This window comes from Strix uralensis, chromosome 3 (genome assembly GCF_047716275.1).
Source record: "Strix uralensis isolate ZFMK-TIS-50842 chromosome 3, bStrUra1, whole genome shotgun sequence".
Taxonomy (NCBI): Eukaryota; Metazoa; Chordata; class Aves; order Strigiformes; family Strigidae; genus Strix; species Strix uralensis.
In genome coordinates, this window is record NC_133974.1 from 11787798 (window position 1) to 11801285 (window position 13488).

The following is a 13488-nucleotide window of genomic DNA, read 5'->3' on the forward strand; positions in this document are numbered from 1 at the left end:
GGAGCCCTGGGATGCCAAGTTTGAGCCTGGATTGAATTTTTATGACCACTGTAAAAACTCCTGAAAATAGGAAATTATAATGGAAATGCTGACTCTCACTGCAGCAGTGTGAGCAGCACCACCACAGCATTATTGGTGATCTAAAGGGGCTGGAAGTTCAAGTGGAATCATTTACACAACCGACTTCACACCACTTTGCAAACAAGGGGTGTGTGTATAGGGGTGGGGGAGATCTTGCACTTAATTAGTTCCTTGCAAAATCCATTGTGATTCTTGAAGAAGACAAATCCCCTATCGCTCTATTCCGTGCTCTGGATTTTCTTTTCCAGTCCTCAGGAGTTGCTGGCAGAGCTGTGTCTCTGCTGGGTGACCAGCCGCGGTGGGGAAGGGGACGGGGCCGCGCCACGCCGTCATGCCTGCGCGGGCAGCGGCGCACTGCTTCCGCGCCGGCGGATCGATCCTCTCTGCAGCAGCTCGCTAGTGAAGAGCAGCAATATATTAAAGATCTGGGTCATATCTCAGCACCGCACTAAAAATAAAGCAAACGATTTCCCCTTCGCTAACAAAATGGAGATGCTTCAAAGTTTGGCTTTTATTTTCAGGGAGTCCTAGAAGTAGAAGTTAAAAAAAAAAAAAAAAAAAAAAAAAAAAAAAAGAAAGGCGAAAGTTGGCAGAACAAGGTTCTATCCATCTCTGTGCCGGCTTTAGTTTTGGGGGATGGGGGCGGGAGTTGCTATCAGAAGAGCATTTACTCGCACCGCGGGAGCAGTTTCCACCCGCGTTGTTTGCCGCTGTTCTTCCGTGTCTTGTCATTAGCAGCTCTTAAAATAATAAGGCTACATGGGACCTGAGGAGGGAACTGGGGGCCGGGAGAGAGGGGGGACCTGTTTCGGAAAGGGGGTGCGGGAGCAGGCGTCGGGCTCGGCCCCGACGGTCTCGTTTTCCTTCCTGGCCCTTTGTGGCTTCTCCCGTTTCCATCTGAGTCCGGTTTATCCCGGCGAGGGGGAGGAGGACGGTCAGAGCCCGCACACTCTCATCCTTCACCGCGGTCAACACCAAAGCCGCAGCAAGAGGAAAAACCGGGCAAAGCGAAGGGAAGCAGAAAAAGAATTAGAAAATTACATATATATAAGTGTATATATATAGCCGCCACGTGCCACTGATAACCAGGGGGCTTGTCTCGGGGGGGACACCTTGCCCGGGGAGGTCAAGGGGGGGACGCTGCCGTGCACTTGTGCCTCCTCCTTCCTGCGTGTCTGCCGCCGGGGCTGGCTCCGTCCCTCCCAGGGAAGCTCCGGGCGCGGCGAGGCTTTGGAAACGCCGCCGAGCAGAGCCGGCTGCTCTGCCCTGCTCCTCGCTCCCTTCCCCCGGGAGGTCTGGGAACTGCAGGGCTGCCGACCGGAGGCAGCTCTGACCAGCCATCCCCCCCCGCCACTGCCGCGTTGCAGGGGGCGAGATGTTTGCTGGACTCCGGGCGGCGATCGCAGCCCTTGAAACCCGCCGAGCAGACAAACATCCCCACCCTGCCCCGCCGGACCCGCTCCTCCTCGCACCCCCCGCCAGGCGCCCGCGGCTGATGCTTCGCGAGTGGCACGGTCCTTTCTCCTCAATAAAAGATTTTTCAAGGGACGAGCGCCGTTCTCCGGTGGGGCGAAAGTCCCACGGAAGCAAAAGGGAGTTTTATCCTGCACATGGCTATGGTATGGGGCCGGGAATCGTTATTCTTTCAAAGGTGAAGCGGGTCCCGAAGGTGAAGCCGGGTGCCCCAGCTGAAGGAGGGAAGAGGAAGAGCAGTCAGGCTGTGCAGCCCCCTCCCAGCACACGGCTAGGTGCCTCCAGGGATGCCCCGCATCCACGGGAGCTCAAACCAGAGGAGGAGCGATCCCCAGTACCTGCGCTGCGCAGGACTAGCCCTTGAACCCAGAACTCGTTGGAGACGAGGTGACAAGCGCAGCAGGCTCCCTACGGGACGGAAGGGGAAATGCCCTCCGATGCGCTCCCCGTGACCCCTAAGTCTGCTCCCCAGGTGGGGCACGAAGCCGCCCCCTCGGCACCGGCACCGGACCGGCGGCGTGGCGGGGCGGCAGCGCTCGGCGCCGGCCCCGGCGCTGCGGGCGGGGACCGGGGAGGCAGCCCCGGTGTGGTGGCCGGCTGGTGCTGTCCGGGACGCTGCTCCCCGAAAAAAGGGGGGTACAACCCGGGGGGGCCTTCATCTTGCAGATGCGAGGGGCAGGATTGGGACGGGGATGGTTTTGGGAAGGGGATACAGGTGGGAAGTAGGGATGGGGGCTCCGGTCTCCCCAGTCACCCCACAGATTTCTCTTGAAACGAATTGGGTTTCGCTGTCACGTCTAAACCCTACAAACGTGGCTGGCTTTGGGAGCAGATGCCTTGACTTTTTACGAGTCTCTTGAAGTTGTAACATTCCTAATCGAGAGCAGATCTTCGCTGTGGAAAAGCTCAGCGTATTCCCTGCGTGTCAGTGCTAATAGTGGTTTTGTATCCCGTTCCCGGTATTAGGTTCCCCACCGTTACAAGTTGACATAATGCAAATTAGCAAGGGACATCATAAAAATTCATCCGAGAATAAAGGTTTTGGAACAGCATACTCTTCATAACTTAAACACCAGATATTTAAACCAAATGCACTTAACAAGACGGTTAACCTGAAACTTCAGTTCAATCGCCAGTGGGTTGACAAGTCCAAATATTTTTATTTTTTAACAAATACGTAAATATCAGGCTATACGTTATCCAGGCAAATTTCAGCGACAGCTTCCAGTAATGCTCTGGGATAGAGTAATATCCCAACGACCCCCTTTGATTATAAACTAATTTTGAGTGTGAACAATTTTTTGTGCCTCCCTCCCCCCTAGACACTGAGATCTTTTGCTGCCCTTTATTTCGATGTTTAAGTATTTATTTCGGAATGATGATTTCTGTAACTGGAAGTCTTTTTTTTTTTTTTTTTTTTTTTTTTTCCCCTTAAAGGTAGCACGTGCAGGTATCGTTGCTGTTGTTGTGTTTACCATCTCAACTAATCCGCTGCTTCTCTGAAGAGAACTGCGATTTTTGTTTTATTAATGCACGCACCCACCCCCAGCTATACCAAGATTCTTCCCCTGGGAAAAGAGAAATCTCCAGTCTGTTTCTTGGTTTGGGGATCGCATATCTTCGGTCTGTTTCTTGGTTTGGGGACAGTTGGGGATCTTACATTCGTGTTCTGACAACAGGACTTGAAAACTATTTTTGAAAATGAGAACTTATTCGAAGGCATTAACTTGCAGCATCCAGCACAGGATCGCACTCTCGACCTTTCCAGCCACAGAACAGGAATAAAAGTGCTAGGTTTTGGGTTTGGGAGCTTTTTTTGTTTGTTTGTTTGTTTGTGGGTGTTGGGGTTTTTTTTTGGTGGGGGGGGAGGGGGAAGTAATACTAAAGAAAGAGAGAAAGAAAGAAAATAACATCACGAAATGCGAGAGAACTGAAGAAGCCGGGATGAGGGAACGTCTTTGCTTCGCCTCTGCCTCATAAAAATGCCACTCGTTTACAAAAGGAGGGAACGAAAATCGCTTCGCCTGCCCAGAGCAGTGAGCAGTATCGGACCCCAGACTCTTCCCAGAAATAGAAATGTCTGGGGGATGAAATGGCAATGCTAGGGCTTACTTCGCCATGCTACTGTGGTGATCATGAACGCTTACTCCGCAGGATGATAACGTAGTGTTTTCTTGTTGCTGTTTTGTCGATTTTTTTTATTTGTTTGTTTGTTTTTCCTTCGGAGATGGGCAAAAATCAGTGTAACAACGGCAGTGACATGAACACTAAAAAAACACATGCGTGTCCCTGAGCACGGTACCGTGTTATCCTGACGGATCTGTCTTCGCTAGCGTATTATATTACCCTGGTTTCTCGGGACAATGTAATACACCCAAGCAATTTTTCCCCCTTCACGGATCTAAAGGAGTGTGAATGGATGGATGAATAGAAAAACAAACAAGCAAGGAGATTATGGCCTCAGGATTAATTATAAAGCACGTTTAACCTTTTTCTTTCGAGGGTTATTTTGCTTTGTCTGCTTCGCCCGGGTAGTCTGACTCCCCCCGGACCCAAGCAGGGCTCTGCAGCTCTCGATCCGCGGGGAACCCGCGGGACTTCGCACGCCGCGGAAACCTTCCCGGGGTGCGGGGAGAGACCGTCCCGGGCTGTGGAAGGAGGTACAGGAGGAAGGCACCCAGGTCAGGGGCGCTGGGGCGGAAAGTGGGGACCAGGAGGGATGCTGGGGCGGGGGGAGGAAGCGGCTCTAACCCGGGGGTGGACCCCTCACAGGTAAGCGGCTCCTGGGATCTAATCTGAGGATCTTCTCAGAGAGAAAGAACAATTTACGATCCCCAAATCCTCCCGGAGGGAGCAGATCCCTCCCTCCAGCCTCCCCCCAGTTTTGTTTTTTTTTTTTTTTTTTTTTTTTTCTTCCCTCTTTCTTTCTGCCTTTCTCTCCCTCCCTGCCTGGGCAGGTCCCGGTGAGTCCTGTCCCACGGCTCGCAGCGAGGCCAGCCGAGAGCGGTGCGGTGCGGAGCGGCGCGGAGCGGCGGGTCGGGCCGGCGCAGGCAGCGCGGCAGCGCAGCGCCGCCGGGGGAGTGCCCCCCCCCCCCCCGCCCCCGGCTCCCCGCCGTGGAGCAGCGCGGATCTGCACGAGGACACCCCCCCTCCAGTCCCCCCCGGGAGGCTGCTCCGCTGCGGGGGGCCGCACGTAGCGGGCCCCGGGGAGATGCCCCGGGGGAGGCTGCGGGAGCGGGGCGGGGGGGCGAGATCACACGTTTGCGGGCTGCGAGCCCCGGGCTGCTGCGCCTCCAGGAGAAGCGGGTTGAAAAGTTGGTTCTTCCCAGCCAGAAACTTTCTCTCTGCGTGCGCATGCCCGGAGTGTGGTGGGAGGTTGAGGGGGGAGCTGGGAGGGGGGGTTGAAATAAGGAGGAGGCTGGAGGGAAGGGATCGGTTCAGTCTGAGCTCGGCTGCTCCCGGGCGCGTTTGCACTCCGGCACACGCAGGCGGCGCCGGGAGCGGGAGGAGGGAGAGCGGCTCCGTCCGGGGCTCCGGACACCTGGCCCGGCTGCTCGCTCGGATCTGCCCGGCCCCGCTGGAGGAGCAGCGGGGTGGGGTGGGGAGAGAGCTGTGCCCCCCAGGGCCAGCAGAGACACTGACCTAGCCCAACCTCTTCCTTTTTTTTTTTTTTTTTTTTCCCCCTATTATTTTTTCTATTATTTTATTTTACCAGCTCCAATTTAGCCCAGGATCTTTTAACTGCTGCCAGCGGTGGAGCGCAGATCGGGATTAGGTAAATAAAAAGAACAACTCGTTTTGTTTGGTTTTTGTTTTGCCAAGCCTCGGGGGTTGGGGATATCAATCCAAACACCTCCTTTTTTCTCCCTCTTTTCTCTCTTTCTTTCTCTCTCTTCCCCCATCCCCTCCCGTCATCCCCTGGATGGTGCAGAAGTGGGGACACTGTGGTGCACGTGAGGAGGACTGCTCTCCTTGGGGCGGGCGGAGGGCTGGGGGAAGCCTTTACATGGGGCTCGGATATTTTGATGCTATTTAAAGATTTGCCTTCCCCTTTCAAAGTTGTTTATCCCCCCTTGCGGAGGAGCCGTGTTTTTAACCCGAGCTAAAAATGACACATATGAGCTGCAAACCAGAAGCCTAAATGTCCTTTACGGACTTGAACGTCCAGCTTCTCTCCTCTCTATTCTTTGCTTTCCTTTTCTTTTATTTGCTTTTCTCTTCCCTTCTTTCTGTTCTTTCTTTCTTTCTGATCTTTCTGCCTCTCTTAATCCATTTTTAGTGTTTTAGGGTCCGAGAAGCCTTCTCTGTTTTCTCCCAAGGCCGTAACAGAACTGAATCTGATGTTTATATTTGTCTGTATGGATCGAAACAAGTTCAGCGTAGGGAGAGACTGAGTTTCTCTCGAGGCCGAGCCTATAAAGTCTCAGTGCAAAGCCGAGGATTAGGATATAGTTGTTATAGTTGGCTTTTGGGAGGGAAACCATAAAAATCGAGCATTTTGGAGATTACCGTAGGCGCTGCGGGAATTGCCCGATAAAAGGCGAGCAGGGCTGGAGGGCAGAGCCGTGTCCCGGACAGGTGCACAGCGTAGGTCCAGTTTAGCAAGTCCGAAGCCAACCGAGGAAAAGGGCCAACCCCTAAACAGCGCGGAGCGCGGGCCCCCGCGGCAGCGCCGCGCAGCTCCGCGGGGGGAACCCGCCTGCGGGGTGGCCGCGGCGGCACCGCCTCGGCCGGCCGGGCCTGGGGATGAGGCTCGGCGCCCTGCGGGACCGTCACCCAGAAAAGGTTTTGTCCCCCCACCCGTGGCCGTGGGAAGCGAGGAGCACAGAGGGGAGAAATCCTCCCCGCCGGCGGGAGGGAAGAAGGAGGATTCATTCGTGCGCAGGGGAGGCACCGGGCGTTTCTCCAGGGAGAAAGCGAGAATGAACCTTGTGCTGGGGGCCTTTCTGTACCCGAGGGGATTAACAAACCACACACACACGCGAAACTCCCAAAGCGACCTAAAAACTTCTGCAGGGAGAGGACTGAGGGGCCTGGCCCCTGCGGCCACCCCGCCGGCACCCACCCGCGCCCGGCGAGCCCGCCGTGGGGCTGCGCTCGCCCGTGGCCCTCGCAGCCTCGGTCCCGCCAGGATGCGGATTTGTTGTTGTTGTTTGGGATAAAGGCTGCCCTGGGCAGTGTAGCGATCGCCGGGGCAGTCGGACCCCGGTTATTATTATTATTACTCTTATTACTGCGAGACTAAAATCCGCCGCATTCATCCGCATTCGCAATGGTGGTCTGGAGAAACTTGTCAACACTGATTTCGTGATAAAATGTGAATGATGATTTTATAAGGATTGAGCGGAGATATCCAAGGCACATGCTGACTGAGTCCTTCCAGTCCTCATTAATGTTAGCAATTAACTCTTTCACGCTCAATTAGCCCCGAATAAACCTGCTTTAATAGATTCTGCACACTTCATTAATATTTTGAATAAATCTGTGCTGAACAATGCACTTTATTCCTCAAGAGCACCACGCTCGAATAATGCGGAGCGAAAGGGCAATTTTATTCCCTTTCCGGTTAGTTTCCCAAACACAGATAAATTGCAAGCTCTATTTGCTCGCTTAAACTGATAGGAAGGGAAAATCTCGTCCCCTCAAAGGGGACAAAAAAAGTAGCCGACCTGGTGGCAAAATGCTGCACACCGATGCGGTGCAGCCGAAAGGACAGGGCTACCAGACTTTAAAGGATTCAGGCAAAACAGGGGGACTTTTTTTGACAGATGAACCTGATTGCTGCAGTTCGAGTCTATCGCAAGAATGCAGCATTTTATGCCCGCTACTTTATCATGTTTGTAAAAATAAGCAACGTTCTCAGGGTAATTTACCTCCTCCATTCTTCCATGTGGAACTAATTAGCAAACCTCATTATTTATGAGTCAGGTATTTAATGTAACAAATATCCCTTTCAAAGGACACATCGGAAATTGATAATTCAAGGTAGAAAGGGAAAATACCGACTAGCCACAAGATTACTTAAAAATCCATTTAATTTCGCCCCTTGCTATGCTACCAGCAAAAAGCCGGCTGGATTTTTTTTTTTTTTCTTTCTTCTTTTTTTTTTTTTTTTCTGGCGTATAGGGGAGGTAGAATTTAATCTGGAAGGTTAAGATTACAATGGTCTTAAAACAATGGCAACTGGACAATAGCATTACCGTATCTTCAAGCAGGACAAAGGGTAAGAAAGCTGGAGACAGATGTAGTCTTTCAAGTTTATGATCTTATTTTGCAGAGTAAATTTATCTTGGCATGAGTGGGTTTTGTTTCAGTCAGAACACAAGTGGTTTGTTCTTAATTACTTACCGAGCTAGTTTGTGTTAAAAAAGAAAACTCCGCACATTTTTATTATGATGGGGGAATTCAAGCAGAGAACTCGTGGGGTCTTCTTCTGTAAAAAAAAAAAAAAAAAAAAAATAGAAAAGAAGCCCCGATAACGATCTGTTTACATGAAACAGAATTAAAGGTGGAGGTGACACCGAAATCAAAGAAACATCGATCTCTCTGCGGGCAAGAGAGAGGAGAGTTACTGCGCTGTGAAACACGCTCGCTTTGATGTCCTGGAGAGAGGGGACTTCTTCATGAAATACTCTGCTCTTCATCTGTATTTTTGACTATCCCGGTCGCACAGAGCAAAAGTGTAGCTTACATTTCTGGAAAAGTGCCAAGAAACTTGTAGTAACGTGAACACTCTGCTCCCACCTCCCCTTTTCTTCTTCTTTCTTTCTTTTTTTTTTTTTTTTTTTTTTAATCTTTTTCTTTCCCCCTTGTTTTCTTTCTTTTTATTTTCTTTTTCTTTTCTGAAAAATAATAGAACTGCTCTAGTAAAAAACCGCGGGCGCAATGGATGCTATTATGACCCGACTATATTTCTCCTTGGTTTCTGCTCCCTTCCTCGTTTGGAAAATCGAAAGAGTTTTTTAAATGTTATCGAACAAGAATTTACCCAAATTGTCATATTAGAGTTTTTCTTACATATTTCATATTAAATGTTTTCTAAACAAAGAAGAAAGAAAGAGGAATAAGCCCAGAAATTAACTCAGTTTGCAATAGCATGTTTCATGCTTGAGAGATCTAGGACTACCTAGAAAGGAAAATAGACATGGAGCCGTTGTGACAGACAGGTACCGGGACAAGAGTGTTTTCCACGCACTTTATTCTCGGGGTCATTGATTGAGGCATTTGTGCTGCAAAGTGGACACACCTAGAGTATGGGCAGCACTAACAAAATAAAAAACATTTTTCCAGTTGAACAACAACAGTCTGGTTGGTTCATGGGTCCTAAATAGTTTTTTTAAAAAAAAAAAAAAAAGAAAAGGAGGAGAGGGAGGAGAATGTAATGTGTGCATTTTTCAATCAGCCACTATCCAAAATGTATCCAATTAAAAAAGGCAAAATGTCACAGTCTCTCATTCTGGGTCACCGCGATGGAATTTCTCTAAGTTTTGGGTCTCTCTTCCTGCTGCTGATTTATGTAAACTGGTGTGAAAGGTGGACCCGGCATATAGAGCTGCTCAGTGTAAGCTTCTCCTTCGCACACCCTCCCAGCCACAGCTCCTCAGTCCAGGCAACAGTCCACATATAAATCAGATTTGTTTCCCTGGTCTTTAGACCTCTTCCACCACCAATTTCCACCCTCCCAACCCTCCAGCCCAGAGGGACAGTTACTGCTCTGCAGCACTTCGCTGCCTCCTTTTCTCCAAAGGGGCTTTCCTCTTCACGTGGGGATGAACTCCAGGCTGAGTGCTGCGAGGATCCTGCTGGGACCCTGTGGGGTTCTTGTGGGGATCCTAGGGTGACTCAGCAGGAACCCCTGCAGAGGGGATCTTATGAGGGCCCTGTGGGGATCCTGTGGGAACCCTGCAGCAAATCTGTGGGGATACAATGAGCACCCTGCGGGGACTTTACAGGGACCCTGTGGGGATCCTGCTGGAAAACAGCCCCACAGAGAGCAAATCTTGGAGTTCGCTGGGGGGAAAGCAAATATAAACTGTGGGCTGTGGAGTAAGGAGGAGGCTTCCTGAGCTGTGGGGATGCGACGCCTCCAAAAGTCGTGGGTGCTCTCTTACACCCACAAAGAGGAGAAGCTGTGTCCCCACCACTAACCCTGGGGAGGCACCTCCTGCCAAATGGTTGACAGCAGCTGGGCCTGAATGTGCAGGCAGGGCCAGATGTGCCTCGATGCTGCTGCCTGGTAGCATTTTCCCCTCCGCCTTGTGGGGTGGAATGGGTAGGGATCTGGCCCAGAGGAGGGGCTGGGGGCTTGGCGGGACCCTGAGACACAGAGTAAAGTGGTGGCACCCAGCCCAGGGAAGGGCTGCGGCCCTGCGGCCCTGCAGCTGGTGGGCTGGGTGTCCCCATGGGAAGGATCCCTCCAGCCCTCGCCTTTTTGCCTTTTGAAGGGTTCTAATTAAGCGATTGCCTAGATTAGGATGTGGGCTTGAAGCCAGGCACTTCCCCCTGGGGAGAGCAAATGGCACTTCAGATTTGTCACCCAAACTCAGCATTTTCCCCTTTCTTTTTGCAGTACATAAGAGGGAGGGCTGTTAGCTGGTATTTCCCCCCCAAAAAATTTTGGGGGATTTTCTTTTTTTGAATGAGGGAGGACGTGCTGTTCTGAGCACCCAACTGCCTCCACCACCCCAGAGGCAGAGGCTTGACTGAGGCCAGACCACAGGGAGCTCAGCGACCCAGGGGCAGCGAGCTCTCTGCACCCCCTCCCTGTGTCACCTCAAGGGTCAGGGCGAAAGGCAGTTTTTGTGGATAGATGCAGTGGGCAGTATGCCACTATTTTCTGAAGGCTGAGGGCTCCCAGGAAGGGATTTTAAATTAATGAGATAAGCCTGAGCTTGGTGGGCTAAAAGGGCATCTCTTTGCTGTCCCTGTGCAGAGGATCATTGGAGGGATGCTCTTGCGGGGTGAATGACTGTGTATGGGGTAAAACTGTTGTGTGCAAGGGATGGGGAGAGGGAGAGTTTGGAGACCTGTGGGGAAATGCTCGCAGCCAAGAGCTGGTCAGGCCTCTCCAAGTCCAAGGCCTCCTCCTGTGGTTTTGGAGAAGGACATTAAGGGGTTAGGTGAGAAATTCCCTCTGCTTTTATCTGTATAAATCCACCTCTCCCTCTTCCCCCCCTCCATCTTTATTTTCCAGATCTTTTCCTCCCCTGTTCCCAAGATCCTCCTCCTGAGCGGCCACCATGGGAAGTAAGACCCTGCCGGCCCCAGTGCCTATCCATCCTTCCCTCCAGCTCACCAACTACTCCTTCCTGCAAGCGTTCAACGGGCTGCCCGCTGTGCCCTCTGACCACCTCTCCAACCTCTACGGCTTCAGTGCCCTGCACGCCGTACACCTGCACCAGTGGACTTTGGGGTACCCGGCCATGCATCTGCCCCGCTCCTCCTTCTCCAAAGTGCCCAGTGTGTCAAGCCTGGTGGATGCACGGTTCCAGCTGCCAACTTTCCCACTCTTCCCACATGTCATCCAGCCCAAGCAAGAGGCCACCAATGTGACCCTCAAAGCCAAACCCCGCTTCGACTTTGCCAACTTAGCAGTGGCTGCCACACAAGAGGACCACTCTAAACTGGGACAGGCAGACAGTCAGGGCTCACCCCCAGGGCTGGGGTCTTTGCTTGAGGTGACTAAACTCTCTCCAGAGAAGAAACCCACGCGAGGAAGGTTACCGTCCAAAACCAAGAAGGAGTTCGTGTGTAAATTCTGTGGCAGGCACTTCACCAAGTCCTACAACCTTTTGATCCACGAAAGAACCCATACTGATGAACGGCCCTACACATGTGATATTTGCCACAAGGCCTTCAGAAGACAGGATCACCTGAGGGATCACAGGTAATGACTCTTCTTCTCCCGTCCTTTTTTTCCTTGTTATCCCCTTGTTATCCACCTACACTCATGAAGGTGCTTATAAGAAAAGTCACATCCCTGGCCAGCCGGCAGTGTTACCTCTAGGTTTTCCTCTGCCCACTGCTGGTGGAGGAGACCAGATAACCCACTTTGGAAAACAGGCCTGTTGTTGTACTCACTCACCCTGCAAAAATGACTTGCACAACCTCCTTCTTAGCTTTCACAGATGTTTTCGCCCTCCGTTTGCATCGTCTTGTGTCCTCTGCTTTTGTGATCATTCAGAAGTGTAATGAAAACACGCAGCCTGATGACCCCGAAGTTAGAGAGAAGCTCTTTATTCCCAAGAAAGGCACCCTGTAAGCCTCCAACAGCCCCCTCTCTTCTTGCATGCACACACACGGATGATTGCCCGAGTACTGCACTCCAGCACTCTCAGTCTCAGCAGTAGGTGTAAAAAGCTGCAGCGTGTTCTCCATCAGGTAGCTCACTGCTGTGTTTAGGCTGGTTATTTCTGACCTCTCAATTGTTTTTCTCTCCCTAGATATATCCATTCTAAAGAAAAGCCTTTTAAGTGTCAAGAATGTGGGAAAGGATTTTGCCAGTCCAGAACACTAGCTGTCCACAAGACACTGCACACGCAAGTAAAGGAACTGAAACCTGCCAAACTTAAGTGCTGAATCTCCAACTTCTATGAACTTTTCCTCCCCTTCAGACTTTACACCAAAACCAGAGCAGAAACAAAACTTTCAGGATGGGAGCACTGGACTTTGTGTTTTGTTTTTGTTTGTACTTTAAAAAGAGTAAAATCTGCACCCACCCTCCCGCCCAAGCAACTAATTTCCTAAGTCGTGGGTGAAAAGATTATTTTGCATCTAAAATATACATGAATGATGCAGAGTGCTAGCTGACTTGTGTGGCTTTGATAAACTTTATGCCAAAAGGTGGTGCTCACGTGTTGGACAGGAGTCTCTTTAAAACCAAACAAAAACCCACAAGCCCCCCTCCCCCCCAATCCCAAGAAAAAAACCCAAAATCGTAGCTTCCAAAAGTATTACTTTTTTAAAAAAAACCCAACCTCTTATTTTATACTTTTTTTGACTGTATAAAGCTTCTTATTTTTACACTTCAGGAAATACAGAGAATTCTGGAAGACGATTAAGAACTGAAAACGGTGGTTTCTCATCACAGCACCATTAGGACAAGAAGGGCAACTTGCAAATCTCATTTGCTAGTTTGTCTTCTTAAAAGGAGAAGAAAATTAATGTTTGGAAATGACCTAAATCTCTCAAGTGGGGAATCCTATCATGCGCTAGAAAACGCATCCAGATCTTAGAGCTGCGGGTCCCCAGTGTCTGGGACAAATCAGTGTTCAAGGGACATGGAGACCTTTTTCTTTGCCTTGTGATCTAGTACGCTGTGAGGAGGTTTGTAACTTGTGGACTTATTTAAAAAAAACCCAGAGGAAAGAAAGATGGCAATACATCAAACTGACAGTATGCACAACGTGGTTTTAGTGGTACTTTAAAGTCTTCGTGCGTCATGATGAGAGAGAACAAATCTCAACCTGAGAGCGTATTTTTTTAAATGCTGGCTTTCTGAACAGTGTATTCAAATTAAGAGACATTCCAATAAGTTTTGTTTATTAAAAAAAAATAAAAATTGTATGGCTGTTTGGCACTTTATGCTGATTATTGGTAATTGACATTTATCACTGGATTGTGTGTGTTTTTTAAGTATTAAAATAAATCGTTATTTTACAGGCAAGTCTGCATGGACTACATATGTGTTCATTTGGTTTCTGGTCTCTTCCTTAGCTAAGCCTCACTGTCAATATTCAGAAACTTTTTTTTTTTTTCTTTTGCGTTAACTTGGTATTTCCTCAGTGCTTGTTTCTACCAGCCTTGGAAAGTCTGGATCCTTCCTTTACGCATAAGCTTTCCTCCTTCTCATTTTTTTATAATTTCCCCCCCCCCCCCCCCCCCTTATTTCTTTCTTTTTTTTTATTCTTTTTTTTTTCTCTTTTTTTTTTTTTT

At 50.1% G+C, this 13488-nt stretch overlaps 1 protein-coding gene across 1 annotated transcript; it reads left to right on the forward strand.

Annotated features, from left to right (window-relative positions):
* The first annotated feature begins 4862 nt into the window (after positions 1-4862).
* OSR1 (odd-skipped related transcription factor 1) lies at positions 4863-13230 on the forward strand. Its single transcript, XM_074864696.1, has 3 exons — positions 4863-5329; positions 10748-11440; positions 11997-13230. The coding sequence occupies exons 2-3, from the start codon at positions 10794-10796 to the stop codon at positions 12130-12132; spliced, it is 783 nt and encodes a 260-aa protein (XP_074720797.1). The 5' UTR covers positions 4863-5329; positions 10748-10793; the 3' UTR covers positions 12133-13230.
* The last annotated feature ends 258 nt before the right edge of the window (positions 13231-13488 follow it).

Bases quoted from the DNA above. Each gene is read 5' to 3' on its own strand.
- OSR1 (XM_074864696.1), top strand. From the start codon at position 10,794: ATGGGAAGTAAGACCCTGCCGGCCCCAGTGCCTATCCATCCTTCCCTC. The intron at 11,441-11,996 runs GTAATGACTCTT...TTCTCTCCCTAG, and splicing joins GATCACCTGAGGGATCACAG to ATATATCCATTCTAAAGAAA.